General features: G+C 37.2%; 1 protein-coding gene and 1 pseudogene across 1 annotated transcript; one reads left to right on the top strand and one right to left on the bottom strand.

Moving 5' to 3' along the window:
- Positions 1-9,039: 9,039 nt before the first annotated feature.
- On the bottom strand, positions 9,040-10,332 carry LOC149185021 (nematode resistance protein-like HSPRO2 pseudogene; annotated as a pseudogene).
- A 410-nt stretch (positions 10,333-10,742) lies between these two features.
- Positions 10,743-11,359, top strand: LOC149185020 (LRR receptor-like serine/threonine-protein kinase SIK1). Its single transcript, XM_089415528.1, has 3 exons — positions 10,743-10,795; positions 10,905-11,039; positions 11,133-11,359. The coding sequence occupies exons 2-3, from the start codon at positions 10,964-10,966 to the stop codon at positions 11,357-11,359; spliced, it is 303 nt and encodes a 100-aa protein (XP_089271654.1). The 5' UTR covers positions 10,743-10,795; positions 10,905-10,963.
- Positions 11,360-16,206: the final 4,847 nt, after the last annotated feature.

Below are 16,206 nucleotides of genomic sequence, written 5' to 3'. Positions count from 1 at the left end.
ACGGAAACTGGGCATATACGGAAGATGTGGGCATATACGGAAACTGGGCATATACGGAAGATGTAGGCATATACGGAAACTGGGCAAATACGGAAGTATCAAATTTAAGCATGTTGTATTTTCTTTCCAAGGTATGGAAGTATCAACTACTGGAATTTTTCTCATATTTCACTTCTATCTGTTGAATGATGTCTAGTATTTGTCTATTTTGGAAAAGAGAGTGGCTATTGAGTGATGTTTTCATTGATAGGAGAGGGTTGAAAATGACCTGCATAGGGATCATAGAAGCGTTTAAATATGGAAATAATTGTTCTTTTTCCAAATCCGTTATGACCAACAGGTGTTATTGTCTTGCCAGCATGAATAGAAAGGTAAAAATATTGAAAGACAATTTGTTTTCGAGATGGATATCTAAACCAAATATTTTGTAGTTCAATGTGCCCCTCTACTTGTAATAAAGTCTCGCTTTCAGGAAGATTGTGATTTATATTTTGATTTTGTTCTATCATGATTAGAATGCTATATGCAGTTGTGATTAACTAAGTGCAAGTGTAATCACATCACACAAAATGCAATACGTTTTTTCATTTTTTCCTTTTAATTAAAATTAAATAGCAAACTATAGGATTGTAATGTTGAATTTACATGTTATACACATTTTTTTTGTAAGCATTTCAAGATGGTGTACAATTACACTGTCTAGATTTGTCCCCATTTTCCCCATCCTAGGACGAGATGATTTCCTTATCTCATACTGTCACAGTTTGGGCCTTGAAGTTGAAATAGGCAAACAAAGCATGGGTTTGTTAGCAAATCAATAATGAAATGACACATTATACATGGTATCCAGGGTTTGTTAACAAATCAATAATGAAAAGACATGTTACCCATTATTTGTAGATGGATAGGTGGTCTCATTTAGATTGAGGTCTTATCTAAGGATCTATCCATATGTATGAACTTGTTTGAATCAATTCATCAATCTTGTCTCCATGAATCTATAAATTGTGCTCTTTCCAAATCCGTTATGACCAACAGGTGTTATTGTCTTGCCAGCATGAATAGAAAGGTAAAAATATTGAAAGACAATTTGTTTTCGAGATGGATATCTAAACCAAATATTCTGTAGTTCAATGTGCCCCTCTACTTGTAATAAAGTCAAAATTGAATATTTGACTCAAGCAATGAAGACATTAGAAATTGCATTTTTCATTAAATAAATATGATATAATTTTAATATATTGAGAAAAAGTTTTTAAATTTTATTTCTAAAAATTATTGAAATAATCATAAAAATGAATATTTAATTTAAGCAATAAATACATTAGAAGTTACATTTTTTTTAAATAAATATGATATAACTATGATACAGTGAAATGAAATAATTACATGTCATTCAACATTTCATTAATATTTTCCGAAATTTTTAAAACTTTTTATTAATAAGATTCATTATTAATATTAAATAGTTCTCTTTACCTCCCATCATCTTCAGGACCAAAAAAGACTTATGTAATATTAATAATAATACTTATTATTAAAAAGCTTTTTAGTAATTCCAAAAAGATGAATGAAATACTAAGTGATACTTATTATTCAATTATATTTTTATAAATGGAATTATAAAACTTTTCTAGATACATTATAGTTATGATCATATTTAGCTCCGGGAACCGGGTATTTTAATCTCTTTACTCTTAAAGTCAAATATGTCTTTACTGTTAAAGTCAAATGGGTATTTTAATCTCTTTACTCTTAAAGTCAAATATGTCTTTACTGTTAAAGTCAAATATTCGTTTTTTTTTTGTTAGTATTTGAATGAGAAATGTTTTAGATTTCTCATTTTAACTTATAATGTTATATATAAAGAAAAAAACAAATCTTATTTTATTTCAAAAGATCAAACTATTGTATTTGTTTTATTAATTGTATTGTTTTCAATGGTTGGTTTAATTAATTGTTTTCAATTGTTTAATGGTTGGTTTAATTGATATTTGATTTCAATACATTTGTAATTCACTATAATACTTTATTATTTTAATTCTAAAACGTTATCTAATTAAACATTAGTTAGAAAATCAAAAGAGAGATTCATTTGGAATAATGGGGAAGTCTATAATACATATTTTCCAACCATTGAAAAGCTCAAATAATTATTTTGAAGGATGGTTTAATTGATATTACAAGGTTAGTTGAAGCACTTAACTTATAAACTTGATAATTTGTAACTAATAAAAACAAAATCCGTTACAACTATTCATCAAAAAGTAATGTAACATTGATAGAATATAACATCGCATCCACATAAGGATTTAAAATTCAATGGAGATGTTGTCATAAACACAAATATAAATTTATGTATTTTTTATTCAAAATAGGTCCAACTATACATGTTTCTTTTTTACAAAATAGAACTTCATTTCCAACATAAATAATGGAATCTCATGCCCAGCAATGACATAATGGAAAAACAACATCATGATCGATCTACCGTATGGGTCTATAAGTCACCCTCGTCCCATGAGCCACTCCCAGGTGGATTTCCAAATTGATGTCTCTGCAAAAAATTACAATAATCAATTAGTTGTAAAAATTGAAAGGCATATAATCAATTTCATTAATTCATGATGATATTTTGATCAAATACTCATTCTCACCGTGAGGATTTGAGGCAATGGAGAAGACAACCCTTCCTGGGTAGATGGCGGAGCACTTGGTGACAGATATAGGCATGGTTCAGGGGCGCTGGATAAAGGCATGGTGGATGTGAAATATGGAAAAGGTAGTGGGTGCGGGCGACGATACACCCCCACCGGTTGTACAATACTGGGAAGCACTGTAGGCCGGGGGATTGACCTAGGGGGGGAATTGGAATGTTAAGGGTGGACGATTGAAAAAATGAGAATGGTGGATGATTGAAGGGTAGGGGTGAGCATTGGGAAGGTATTACAGAGGTGGTTATAGGCATGGAAGAATTTGTGGAGGAAAGAGGTGGTGGGTGTGGGCGATGATACATCTTAATTGGTTCAACAATAGGGGGGGGCACCCTTGGGGAGGATATTGGGGTGTTAATCGCTGAAGCAGTGTCCCCAATGCTAGATCTTTTTTCGGTAGCATGTTCATCGAATAAACGAATTCGACAACTTGGAATGGCGTGAGATGTGGGTCCCTCAGCTGTAACAATAAAAATAGTTCGTATAGTCATGCAAATGTGTTGAACATGATAATATATCGCATTTAACGTAAAACAATGCATAGCATGACATTTCCATACCAATATTGGGTATAATAGAATCTTGAATTATCTCAGGCGCGTGGTCCATATTTCCTTGTTTTTGAGAAGATGACTCCAATTGTTCATCCATTCTTTTTTTCCTTGCATGAACTCGTCCAACCCTTTCAAATTGTAGTATATCTGTCCCTGACTTTGACTTGCGACCACATCGCCTCTTTTTATTTACTGGACTCAAGAAACTATGTTTTCTCTTGGTAGTGATCTTGGATGGAGTTATAGTATTGAAAAACATTTTGTTGTATTCTTGACATGCTTTGTCTACCAAGTTGTTCAATGCATATGCCTGTTCCAAATTTGTAGGTATTATGGATCTCAATTTCTCAAGAGTTGATGAGTTAACACGTTCCATCTCATCATGTTCAGAGAATGCACTATCTTGTCGTACATTGGTCGATTCAACATTGTATGAGAAATTCTCTAAATTATCAATGCTTGTTTCATTATGATAATTCAGATTGGGAGGAGAATCAAAGCATGGAAAAAGCTCTGTTTGGATTTCTGGGACCAATATAGGTGTTTCATTCAAATCAAATAAAATTCTAGGCCTTTCTGTCGTGGGATCAGTGACACCAGGTGCTACATTTTCACCCAAAATAGTGTTACTCACTAACATCTCAACTTTCAATACATGTTTACAGATATTTCCATTTAGGGCCCAATTGCAATTGCAGAAGTGTAGATTAGAACCCTTATATATGACATTGTACCAAATGTCACGAGTATCCTTATTTTGGCTACGAACCCAGTAGTCATTACTCTTTTCATCAGGCACACAATCTTCATTTGGGATTTTCTTAGCTCTACACTTGGATGAATTCAGTTGTTCCTGTATTTTTCTGGGTCGTACAAAACCAGCTTCTTTTAAACGGTGCATATGATTGTAAAATAATACAACCTTTGTCAACAAAACATAGATTAACCAATCAACCCTTCTGTGGCATGCATTGTTCTTCTCACATAGGTACCTTTCCTTGATATATCGATGGTAAGATTCAATGGCGTTGTTCGTATCTTGATTTGAATGTGGAAAATTTTTGTATGCTTTTGCCCACATATCTGTAGAAAGAAATTTATTAGTTATATATTAATAAGTATACATATGACATGAAAAATAGAGTCATTATAACCACCAATAAGAAGCTTACATATTTTGTCGTTGGACAGCCAAGTATTTCTAAAATATTCCAAAAATTTTTTTTGTTCACTGAATTCTTCAAATAAGCTTTCAACTTTCTTTCGCACAGATTCATCATCTTTACACATGTGCATGATTTCACCTAATCCACGAAAAATGCGTATTTGGTTTTCCCTCCCTTTGACCTTGTTTCCAACATTTTTCAACCATGCACGACGAACATGCCACACACATAATAATACTTTGCACTTGATCGTAGACCTGCAATAACATAATTTTTAGTGAGATTATACATTAACAATATTTTTTATGCCTCTTGTAAAAATAATAAACACATCACCTCAATGCTTCAATTTCAGCAGTAGCATCATCCGTGATGAAGGCAAGAACATGCCAATCTGGTCGCTCTTTGTATCCAATTGCAAGTAAGGCCGACATCCATTTAGAAAGATCAGCTATAGTGTTGCGTGATGATATCACCCAAGCTATTGGAACCCCATTGTGATGTTCGTCGAAAACCATTAAGGTGTAAAGTTGATACTGCATTACAAAAAATATGCATAATTACATTTATATAAGATACATGCATTAATATGAGGTTAAATAAATGAATCGGATTTAGGATAAATATGTACTCACCCCGTACTTATTTGTACTAAAGGTTGAATCCATTGAGATAATATTATTGTGAGAGTATTTCAGCATCATTGAACACATCCACTTTGTTTGTATGCCTATGATAAAAGGGATATTTTCAACAAGATCTTGTTTTTGGTAGAAGAAAAAACTCTCTGGGTTTTCCTTGTACCAGCACTCCACACTCTTTGGATCACTTTGATCTTTAACATACTCTAGCCTTATGATATCATTGTAAATGTTACTTATATCTTTTTTTGTCATGTAGGTATCTCGAAGTATCCCTGTGTATAACTCACCGGATCCATCCTTCACATCAGAGATGAACTTGTCCCATATCATTGTAGCATTAAAACCTCTTTTAACGAAATGTTGGACTGTAGATCGCATATGCCAACTTAAATGTGGTGCATAATTGAATCTCATGGACCTTCCGATTGCATCTGTCCCATGACAAATAACATTGGATTCATCAATATGTCTACATGCAGTATATATTATTACAGCATCATCTGGTCTCATCACAAGTCGTCGCACAAAGAAGTGACATTGGCAACCAACTTTAATACTTTCATGTCGATTGCGGGTTGTCTTTGGATCTGATGATGCACTCCTAATTCTCCTTGTCGACTGTGGACCATATGAACACCAATAACTGTACGTAAAAAAATTACTGCAAATTAGATATAATATTTATGCATATTGAAAAAATTACACATATCTTGAAAAAGCATATAGAGACTCACACACTGTACTCCAAGAATGTTGAGTAATTGGTGACTTTGATATCCTCTATTTTTTTACTTCGGTGCTTCTTAAGAAGAAATTGGGTGGGTGCACTTTCATTTGATTCCTCTCCACTTATGAAATCATCAAGTCGACAATATGGAATAACTGCAACTTGGTCCCCCTCAATCTCTGTCCATGTTAAGTCTTCTGCTGAAAATTGTATCATATCTTCCGGGTCTTCAACTTCCAACTCGTTAATCCTCCCCCACTTATTCATTCTTAAAATACCTATACAAATTGCATTGAAAATAATTTAGCTTGAGTAAATAATATGGTCTTGATCAATGCATAGCGTACTAAGCATGGAAGTCTCATTTTTTAGTAAATATTTTATACTTTTCACGTAAACCACTTTGGGATTAAGTAATATTCAGGGGATCTTAGATGACATTGTACGATAACTAAGATCATAAGAAATTGGGTCATTAATAAGCTTAAATATCTCTGACAAATTTAGACTAACCCATGCATGACATATGAATTCTTTCTGGAGGTGGGGCCACCATGTTATTGTCGAGGGGCGACTTGTGATGAGTCGCTGCGCTGGAATTGGTCAAAGGGAACTGCCTAACATTGACACATAAGATGGTGCGTTAATGGGTCCCTTCAAATAGGGATGAAAGGGAGAGACATAAAACCTGTCCCCAACAAACCCCCAATATCAAGAGTAATAAGCTTGAAGATTACCAATGCTAGGGAATTCCAAGGTTAATAACAAATGAACAAAACAAGGCTCTGACACTGGGGTTGACCTTGGGGTACATATTGAGGCTGGGGTTGACCTTGAGGAATGTATTGTACCACAGGTATATACTGTCCTTGAGGTTGCCCCCCAGACGCAATTTGTGTCCTCACCCCGAATTCTACGGGATGTCCTCAACAATTCGGCCACGGAAACAATCTCAGGAGACTGGCCCCGAAGTCTACGGGACTGTCTCGGTAATTCCGCCACAGTTAAAGACTTTGAACTACTGCACACGCAAACAAAGTAAAATCTCAAAGAAAACTGCCTAAAGTCTCTAAAGAACCAAACAAATTTGAAGCACACGCCTAAAGAATCTAGGGCATCAAACCAAGCACAAACAGTAGCCTTCCGGACCGAAAGCGCTAGTTGGAGATGAAACCCAACATCGCCGGATTCAGTACAGAAGTGGTGGGTGGAACAGTTACCCCGGCAACCTGCTTAATGAATAGACCGGCACAAGTTCCTCCACTTTAACCGTCTCAAGTGAAGTGAACCCCCCGGAAAATCCAAGTGAGTCTAGCCGACGTCTGCTCCAGGTACAGTGGGATCTTCCCTCCACCGTCACCTCGGTAGAATCCTAAAGATTATGGTCACTAAGGTTACCAACAGCAACAAGTATACCTGGGGGAACAGTCTACACTCCGACAGCACGCAAGGGCAGAGTATCAAGCTCAATCCCCTTGCCAGCTCCTTGACAATAATCCAAGGTTTACCGACAAGTGACCCCTGGCTCCTCGACAATGGTTAATACGAGGTTTACCGTTTGTAATACGTGCGTGTCTGGCGTCGTTCCCAACGAGGGAGGATTGATCCCCTCACTGGTTCGGACACGAGCTCGTGCTTCTCCTTTAAGAGGAGCTTTCCCAGAGTATAAATGAAACAGCTGGATTTAATCTATCACAAGATAAGCTACTTGTTTGGTTTTGTTGTCTTGGAGAGTTTATTACTCTCCTACTCCAAGACACTAGCCTGATCTATATTGGTGTTTCAGAGCCCTAGTAAATAAAAAGTTACTAAGTTGATTTTACTTTAAGCGTTAATTTTATGGCTTTCTTAAGACAAAAGGTAGTGGAGATGAAACTGGTGGTGTGTAGACTCGACTCTCAACCACTACAAATATGCACCTAAGATGATTTACACTACTTTTCTTTTTCAATGAATCTCCTAGCTAAGAGAGTTGGAAGAATGCAAATTTTATAGAAAACAACTTTCTTAACAAAGACAATCAAAGAAACAATTTTCTTTATCTTTTCAAAACATGCAACTCATGACCACTAATTATTCACGAAATTTCCTTTTTCTTCAAAAGACTACAAATGCTACCAAAGCAAACTTTGTTTCCAAAAGAGTTTTTGTATTTTTCCTATATTAATCAAGCATGTAAAACTATTTATCAAAAATCAAATTTAACAAATCTAAGACAATCAAATCAAAATCACTCAAAATTAAAACTAAAGGCAAAATTTATACCTTTACCATAAATTCAGTTAAATTAAATGACATCTTAAGCAATAACACAAGGCCATGTGCAAGAAAATTAAAGTAGAGTATGAAGAAGTATCAGAGTACTTTGTAAAATAAGTGTAGAGATAAAAAACTATACTAATTATATGTTATTAGTCAATCTGAACTGCATTATCTAATATTTTTTCTCAAAACTTTGGAAATGAGTGGATATTTATGGTAGGAATGTAGTTTGAATATGATATAGATTTAATACATTAAATTTTTTATGATACATTCCATTAAATAAATTCAATAATCTAAAATTATAATTATCTCAATTTCACACAGTGAATTAAAAAATCTTAAAAAACAAAAAAACTGATAAAAAAAAAAAAAAAAATATTGCATCAAAAAAATTATGATGCATTCCATTAAATAAACTTAACAAATTATAATTATAATTATCTCAGTTTCACACACTGAATAAAAAAATCTTAAAAAAATGTATAAAAATAACAGCATTAAACTACATTTCATGTTTAAATTTATAATGAATTATATAAATATCATTAAACTCATCATAAAATTTAGGTAAAGAATTAAAAAATTAAAAAAAGGAACAACTCGTAAAATTTAATACGGATAATAATTACCTTTTTAATTTTGGACAATCTTTTACACTATTTAACGAAGGAGGAATTGCACACTATGAATCCTTAGTATCCTATCCACGTTGGAGAGGGAAAAAAAAAATATCCCAAATTTCTACCACTGTTCTATTGATTGGTCCTACTGATGGGGATGAACAAAAATGAGTCTAATCCTATATCCAATATAATTCTATGTATAGTACTCAAAACTGTCAATGTAAAAAGTGTATGTATGTATTTGGGGTAATACATTGAAAAACTGAAGGCACTATTCTTTCTCTTGTACATTTCACTTGATTTGTCTGTAGATCTTCCAGTGTACCATCCACCATAGTTGTAACTTTTAGTGCCAATAGTAACCCAAAAATGTCTTTGCACCATCCACACTGGGGAAATAAGGTGGTTCAAAATATATATGACGTAGGGCATCACAAGCACCTAGATATGATGGACCCTTCATTTCAGTGCTACCCATGGTTGTTACTACCAGCTGCTGATACGAGAAGAAAAACCTTTTCACCGCGGCTTCTATTGCCTGGAAGGCCAACAGAACATGTATTGTTGCAACATTGTAAGCACCTGAAGTGTTATGTGAGCGCAGTCCATGTGAATGAAACAAATGCATAAGTGCCTCCTGGAGCCTTGGTCCACCCTTTGGATCAGCCTCAACACCGATGACTTTGGGCACCAGATGCCTTAGTTCCTTGCATGCATTTGTAAGGTCTCTAAGGGGGGCAGACCGAAGGCAATATGCACCTGCAAGCGTACTAGTGCTGCTAATTGCCAACTGGTGTTTAAGGCAAAGGAAATCATCTGGGTCCATCACTAGAAGCAAATGCACAATTTCTGTGAGCATGTTCCACATCCTTTCAACCATCCAACAGTCTGTGGATGCTCCTACGAAATCCCCAGAGTCTATTCTTTCATATACTCTCTGCAACAATTCTTGGCCTACAAATACCCACGCCTCAAAGATCTGGAGGACATTGCAAAGTTTGGCATCTTCTAGATTATGGCACTGTTTATGTTGTTTTAAAGAGTGCAAATATCTTGGCTTGCAGATTCTATCATATTCAAGAAGAGGCTTACCTGACATATTTGGTTCCCCCAGACCTAAAGTGAAGGGAGTCCTCTGCATATGGCCTTCAATGGCAAGCCATATTCTAGAAACCATAGCTTCAGCGCTTTTCCATGTACCCAAACGAGGAAGTAAGCTCTCTTCACTTGTTCTGCTAACCACAGGTAAAGCACCAGGTCTCTGCCATACCTCATGGAAAACTTTCCATGAGAGAACACCACTACTTAATGACAACTGAAGAGTGGGAACCTGCTTGTCATTTTCACAAATCATTGAAATCAACTCAATCTCGGAACTAATTAAGGATTCAAGCCTTCTCTTCCATTCCTCTTTGTCAATGTAAGTCCTTGTGTCACAGAGGACAGACGAAACAAACTGAAAAGTAATCTCCAATGACTGTAAGGCAGCCTTTACCAACCCCTCTCTAGACCAACCAGGCCATTCCTTGAATTTCCACATGGCACTGAGCTCGGGGAGATGCACATACTGCTCGTAACCCGCACACTCCATGGGGGAGGGCTCTATGGATTCTTCAACAAAGGCAAAATAGGATGCCATTTTTTTACAGGACATATTTTTTCCCTGCAAACATAACGAGGAGAGTAAAGACACTAATGCTCTCCATATACCATAATCTAAAAAGAACAACATAATAATAGAATAAACACTAAAATTTTGAAAACTGGATTACATCATACAAAGGTAAATTATTTACTTAATTTATATAAATGGTATTATTAGTGAGGTAAATAAATATAAAATCATATATAAACATATAAGTTTAGTTATATTAGGTGGAGATAACTAAATATATAGATATATAAATAAAATAGTAAATTATTTAATTTTTAAATAAATATATCAATAATAAAAATATATTTGTTAATTTATTAAATAAATAAATAAATATAAAATTATAAATTAATAATTATAATAGTAAATTCCTTAATAATAACATGTTTAGATCTTTGTGGCAATTGGATTGGATCACTTTGTGGGATATACTCCAGACAATCGAAAGGTGAAAACAGAAATAAATTTTAGATTCCATGGATTAGTTCTGTTTTGTGATTAAATTTCCTGTGAAATTATATTTTTAAGAGTATTGAGTTGATTTTGAAAATGGACAGCTTCCGTCTCAACACCAGCTATTGTTTGCATCTCGTTGGGTTCAGTTTTATTAGTATGTATGATCATTATAGCTCTCTACCGTTCAAATCAGCCTAAGCCATTTACTAAAGGGGATGCGAACAAAATGGGTCAAGGTATTATTTCTCTGGATCATATCATGGATTTAAGAATTATATCAACATCAATATGTGTCCTTTGTTTAAAAAATGCTTTGATGTCCTGACCAGGTTCTCCAAGGTTAGTAATATTGCACATGGACATGGCCCTTCTCATGTATGATGACATAATGCAGATTCAGAGATGCCTAACATCTGCTTCGTTAGTTTCTGACCATCTCATGGCCTTTCTCTACAATGAGAGCCCCGCTGAGGTATTCAAACCTCGAAACCTTTCCCTACTGATTAGGTATCTAACCCTTCAAGTTCTCGCTATTGGATTTCAACTGAACGTGTAATGCGTTTATGAATAAGGACCGGGATATTTTTTTATAGTAAAGTACTTTGGATTTGGAGTTGTTATTACAACTATGAATTCTTTTTAATGAAAACAGTTTTTTTTTTTTAAAGAAGAGGTGCTTAAGCGTTCACTTTTTCTTTGGTAATTAGGTATTTAAGCTTTCAATTTCTCCGTATTGAGTTCCAAGTAAGGATGCTTGTGGGAATATGACGTGGAATATTTCTATATTAAACTCTTTCGAATTGTTTTTACGACTGAAAAATTTTATTAGTAGGTTTTCTCAACTGAGCAAAGTTTATAAATGTATTCTCAAGAATTGTAAGACAATTGCTATTAAAAGACTATATATACACACACCATCGACAAAGTTTGCGGGAATTCGAAACTGAGTTAGAGACTGTTGGAAGCATCTTGTATTTATTTTTCATAACAAATTTGCATGATGATGAATATCACCCAGGTATTCTTTCAATTGGAGGAACAAATCAACAAAGAAAAACGGCGAGAAACATGAAAATAATTTATTCAAAGACAGGCAAAACGTGAGAATAAAGCTAGATCAGTGCATCGACGCAAGAATCTACCATTCTGGACCGGGCAGTTTTTCTCGTGAAGAATCAAAAGGCCTGATCAAGTTTTCCAATAACAGAATCGGCTATTTTAAGCCGATACGCCAAACAAACTATCGTTCAAACGCGCAAACAAAGCTTGAACAGGAGAAGGTAACAAAGCAACTTAAAAGATCCAAGAAAATAAAAGGCCGCTTCAGCTAAACGCCGCATATTGCACGATCGAAAAAGATAAAAATGCAGCACGCCTAAAAGGCCGTAGCACGGAGGCAGAGGGTTTAAGCCGACGAACTTCAAACCGCCTCACCCCTGCGGCCGTCTGAGAAAACCCAAGCCCCCTCCCCGCCCTAAAAGAAACAACCTGAACTTTCACACTTACTTAACTATAACTGAATTCAACAAATAAATAGCAATAAAATGTGTCCACAAAAATCGGCGATGAAATCAAATTATCTCCAATAACAATGAAAACGAAATCCGATCTTACGTACAAATCACATACAAGAGAGGATTTACAGGGCGGATTAACTTAATAAGCAGTCAAAAATATATGTTTTACAGTATAAATTCCATTACAGTATATATTTTGGAACACAATTTAACTTCCGTTTGCTAAAAACTAGAACTAGTGCATCCACCATTTACTGAAGATGTAGCAGCACTAACCTTGCAGACCGCTGCTCTCGATAACTAGTGGCCAGGTGCTCCAGGTCTGCTCTGTTCCGAATTGCCGAATTGAACTGCAGATAATCTGCCGGGACTTTGAAGGCCGGAGGAGGTTGGTGAGCTCTCCCCTCCGGCATTAATCCTGATGCCATCAATACGATGTGAGGGATGTCCTGGGAACTGCAAGGTTGGCGGCGGATCCATACTTCGGCAGATTTACTTCATCAATACAATGCCATGAATGAACTGCAAGGTTGGCGGCGGGCAGGTCGGAGAGGGCTTTTTGCTGGGCAGCTGGAAAGGTATGGTCGATGCCGTCGATGCTGTCGCCGGGCTCTGACAGAGGTACCCTCCATAGCATTAACTTTGCTATGGGGGTGGAAATAGGAATTGCCATTGGCTGTCGATTGATTAGGTGGCCTTCATTACTATTATCGCTTCTTGTGTTTAATGCCCGCAGCGAGTCCTCCTATAACCGCTAGTCTCGAGGGATCTGTCCTTTCTTTCCAGATAGTGGGAAGCTTATAGTGTCATGTGAGCCTCGTCTCTGGCTATCTCTCCTTAAATCCATCATATGATCCCCTCCATATCCGGATGAAGATGCACTTCTTTCTATGACTATTCTGGGCTTTTATCCTTTTTTTATTATAAGCCTTGAGGTACTTTCTTGGGTGACAAATCTCAGCGGATCCAGAATTGGTCCTTGTAATCTCTTTAGCTGTCCTTGTACATGGATTTTCCCTCTGACAACTCTGTGGCCTCGGCTTTAGTGAGGGCCACAGAAGAAGCAGAAAAGGTCCATGTCAAACAGACTCAAAATGTTGATTGGGCTGCCACGCTGTATGAGGATATTATACCATCCACTCAGAAGGAACAGTCATCCTAAGGAACAGTCATCCTTCGGTGATGATTCGCGTCACCCTCCAAACCGCAAACAATACCAGCCGGTTAAAACATCTCCGCCGCCTGAAGCTATCAACTTGGACGGCCCCCTATTATTTGACAGAATATCGAGTTTGCAAAAGCGGGCCCTTGTGGGTCGCTGGCACTTCCCGTCTATGGAGGAGTCACAGTTTCGGAGCTGGATTGCAGCCAAATGGTCTTCCCTTCTTGGATATGCCCTTACCAATCCAAATGGTCTTCCCTTCTTGGATATGCTCCTACCATTGTCAAACTTATGAACAACTGGTTCAGTTTTCACTTCCTTCGGGATCGTGATTTAGAATTTATTTTCTCCAGACCCTGGGTCCGGGATCGAAGCTTTCTGGCTCTGCACAGGTGGTACATTGGTTTTAACCCTCTCAGATCCACCCCTCAAAATAGCTACATTTGGCTCAAGCTGCCAGGTTTGCCCATTGAACTATGGAATAAGGAATCTATGGAGAAGATTGGTAATGCTGTTGGGAAATTCATTTACGTCGACCCCTGTTGTATTGGCGCAAAGGATAAACGCGTCGCATGGGTCCTTATCGAGAAGGGATTTAGGGGCGGGTTTCCTGAATCTATTGATTTGAATTGGAATATGTCTAATGTCAATCAGCGTTTAGACTATTGGGGAATACCGTTTCGGTGCTCGGCGTGCCATAGAACTGGCCATCTCCTTCCACAATGCCCTCGCAGACATGCTGTTAGAAATAGAAGCAAGTTTACAGTGGAGAAAAATGCTGGTGTATCATCTGTAAGTGAACATTTGGAACAGAATCCCAATATAAACCCTTTCTGGGGATGTAAATCTCTTCTCTCTAACAGCAAACATAAATCCGAGGACCGATCTTCTGGCTTCCAACGTTCACGTTCGCTTTTTGCTGGTCCTCATGGGCAGGGGAATTTACTGGAAGAATGCCGCCCTCAAACGGTTCTTACTCCTAAGCACTCTTTTCGGCCATCCGCCGACTTGCTTCCTCTGCGGTTGGGCCTCCCCTTGCCTCCTTATCCTCCTGAACCATCCCTTGATGTAGCCATTCCCCTCCCCTGCCGATTGATAAACCGTCAAAGGCCGGTCCATCAAAATCCATCCTATATATTTCATCTTCCCCCCAGTCCCCTGTCAACAAATCCCACCCCCCTTCGAGATCCTTTCTCCTGCTGGGACGCTTAGAGCCGACCCAAAAGGGAAGGCTGTATGTGAATCATACACCCCTTTTAACTCACCGCGATCATCTGAGATTAATTCCTTTAACTGTGATTTAGATCTGCTGTTACAAAAGGCTTCATTAAATCTGGAACCCCTCACTATACACAAACCTGATCGATCCCCATCCCCTGTTATCAGCCCTAGATCAGCAGGGAATATAACGGTCCGGCGCAAAGATAAGCGGGGAAGCAGGCATTTTCGCGGGAGAAAAGGTAGGAAGGAAATGTCTCCCAAAGAACTAAAACTGATTGACATTCCTATATCAGAAATTGCAGAGGAAGAATTCTCCACAAGAGGGCCTCTTAGAGCATGCCGGCCCACTGACGGCTGCAATGTATAACATCTTATCCATGAATATTCGGGGCCTAGGAGCCGGCCCGAAATATATGGCCTTGAAGGACCTTTTTTGCTCTACTAAATCTAGAATGCTTCTAATCCAAGAAACAATGCATGATCGAGCTCAAACTATCTCTTATTTTAGAAGGATGTTTCCTTCTTGGCACATGGTGGCTACCGACGCTGTAGGTTTGTCTGGAGGCTTAGCTGTCATATGGGACCCTAAATGGATCAAAGCTGTTGCTTTTAAATGTTTTGCTGGCATTCTAATTTTAGCATATTTTCGTGATTGTCATGAACCGGTGCATATTTTAAATATATACGCCCCATATAGACATCGGTATCCTTTTTGGGAAAAGTTTCTTTCATCTGAACTCATGGATATCGATTCCTTATTGATAGGAGGTGATTTTAATTGCACTTTGTGTAATGATGAAACCTGGGGCAATGGCAGGAAAATTGATCCGATCGGCCGCATGATCCGGAATGCAATCATTCAAAATAATTTCATAGATATCCAGCCAGTATGTCGTGGACCTACATGGGATAACGGGCGGTCAAGCGACTCATTCTTGGCTAAAAGACTTGATAGATATATCATTCACGGGAAGTTGATCGAAAGATTTGGCCCTCCAATGATGAAAATTATCCCTGAGCATATATCTGATCATCGGCCAATATATATACAATGGAATGATATCGGATGTAAATTTGGCTACCCCTTCAAATTCAACCGTACGTGGCTCTTGGATGAACAATTCAATCAGTTTATTATGGAGATGTGGAAGCATCACACAGGTCCGCTTCAGCAACAGTCACAGGATTTTGTTAACCGTATGGCACTTCTTCGCAGCAATGTAAAAAAATGGCAGAGGGACAAAGTGGAATCAAACAGGAAGGAGCTGAAAGGCATAGACAAAGAATTGCAAATCTTATCCTCACGTTTTAAAAGTAATTCCATATCTTCAAATATAAGGAAACAAATATGGGATCTTGGGAAAAAGAAGCAAAAGATATTAGCAGAGGAGGAATCCACCTGGCGTCTTAAGAGCTGTGCCATATGGCTCAAAGAAGGTGACAAAAATACAAAGTATTTTCACAAATTTGCAAACAGAAGAAGGCAGGCTAACATGATTTGGG

Source organism: Pinus tabuliformis, chromosome 3_2 (genome assembly GCF_031772625.1).
Source record: "Pinus tabuliformis cultivar Carrire ecotype Pingquan chromosome 3_2, CPIR1, whole genome shotgun sequence".
Classification (NCBI taxonomy): domain Eukaryota; kingdom Viridiplantae; phylum Streptophyta; class Pinopsida; order Pinales; family Pinaceae; genus Pinus; species Pinus tabuliformis.
This window is presented reverse-complemented; position numbering and strand designations above follow the sequence as displayed.

Bases quoted from the DNA above. Each gene is read 5' to 3' on its own strand.
- LOC149185020 (XM_089415528.1), top strand. From the start codon at position 10,964: ATGATCATTATAGCTCTCTACCGTTCAAATCAGCCTAAGCCATTTACT. The intron at 11,040-11,132 runs GTATTATTTCTC...TGTCCTGACCAG, and splicing joins TGCGAACAAAATGGGTCAAG to GTTCTCCAAGGTTAGTAATA.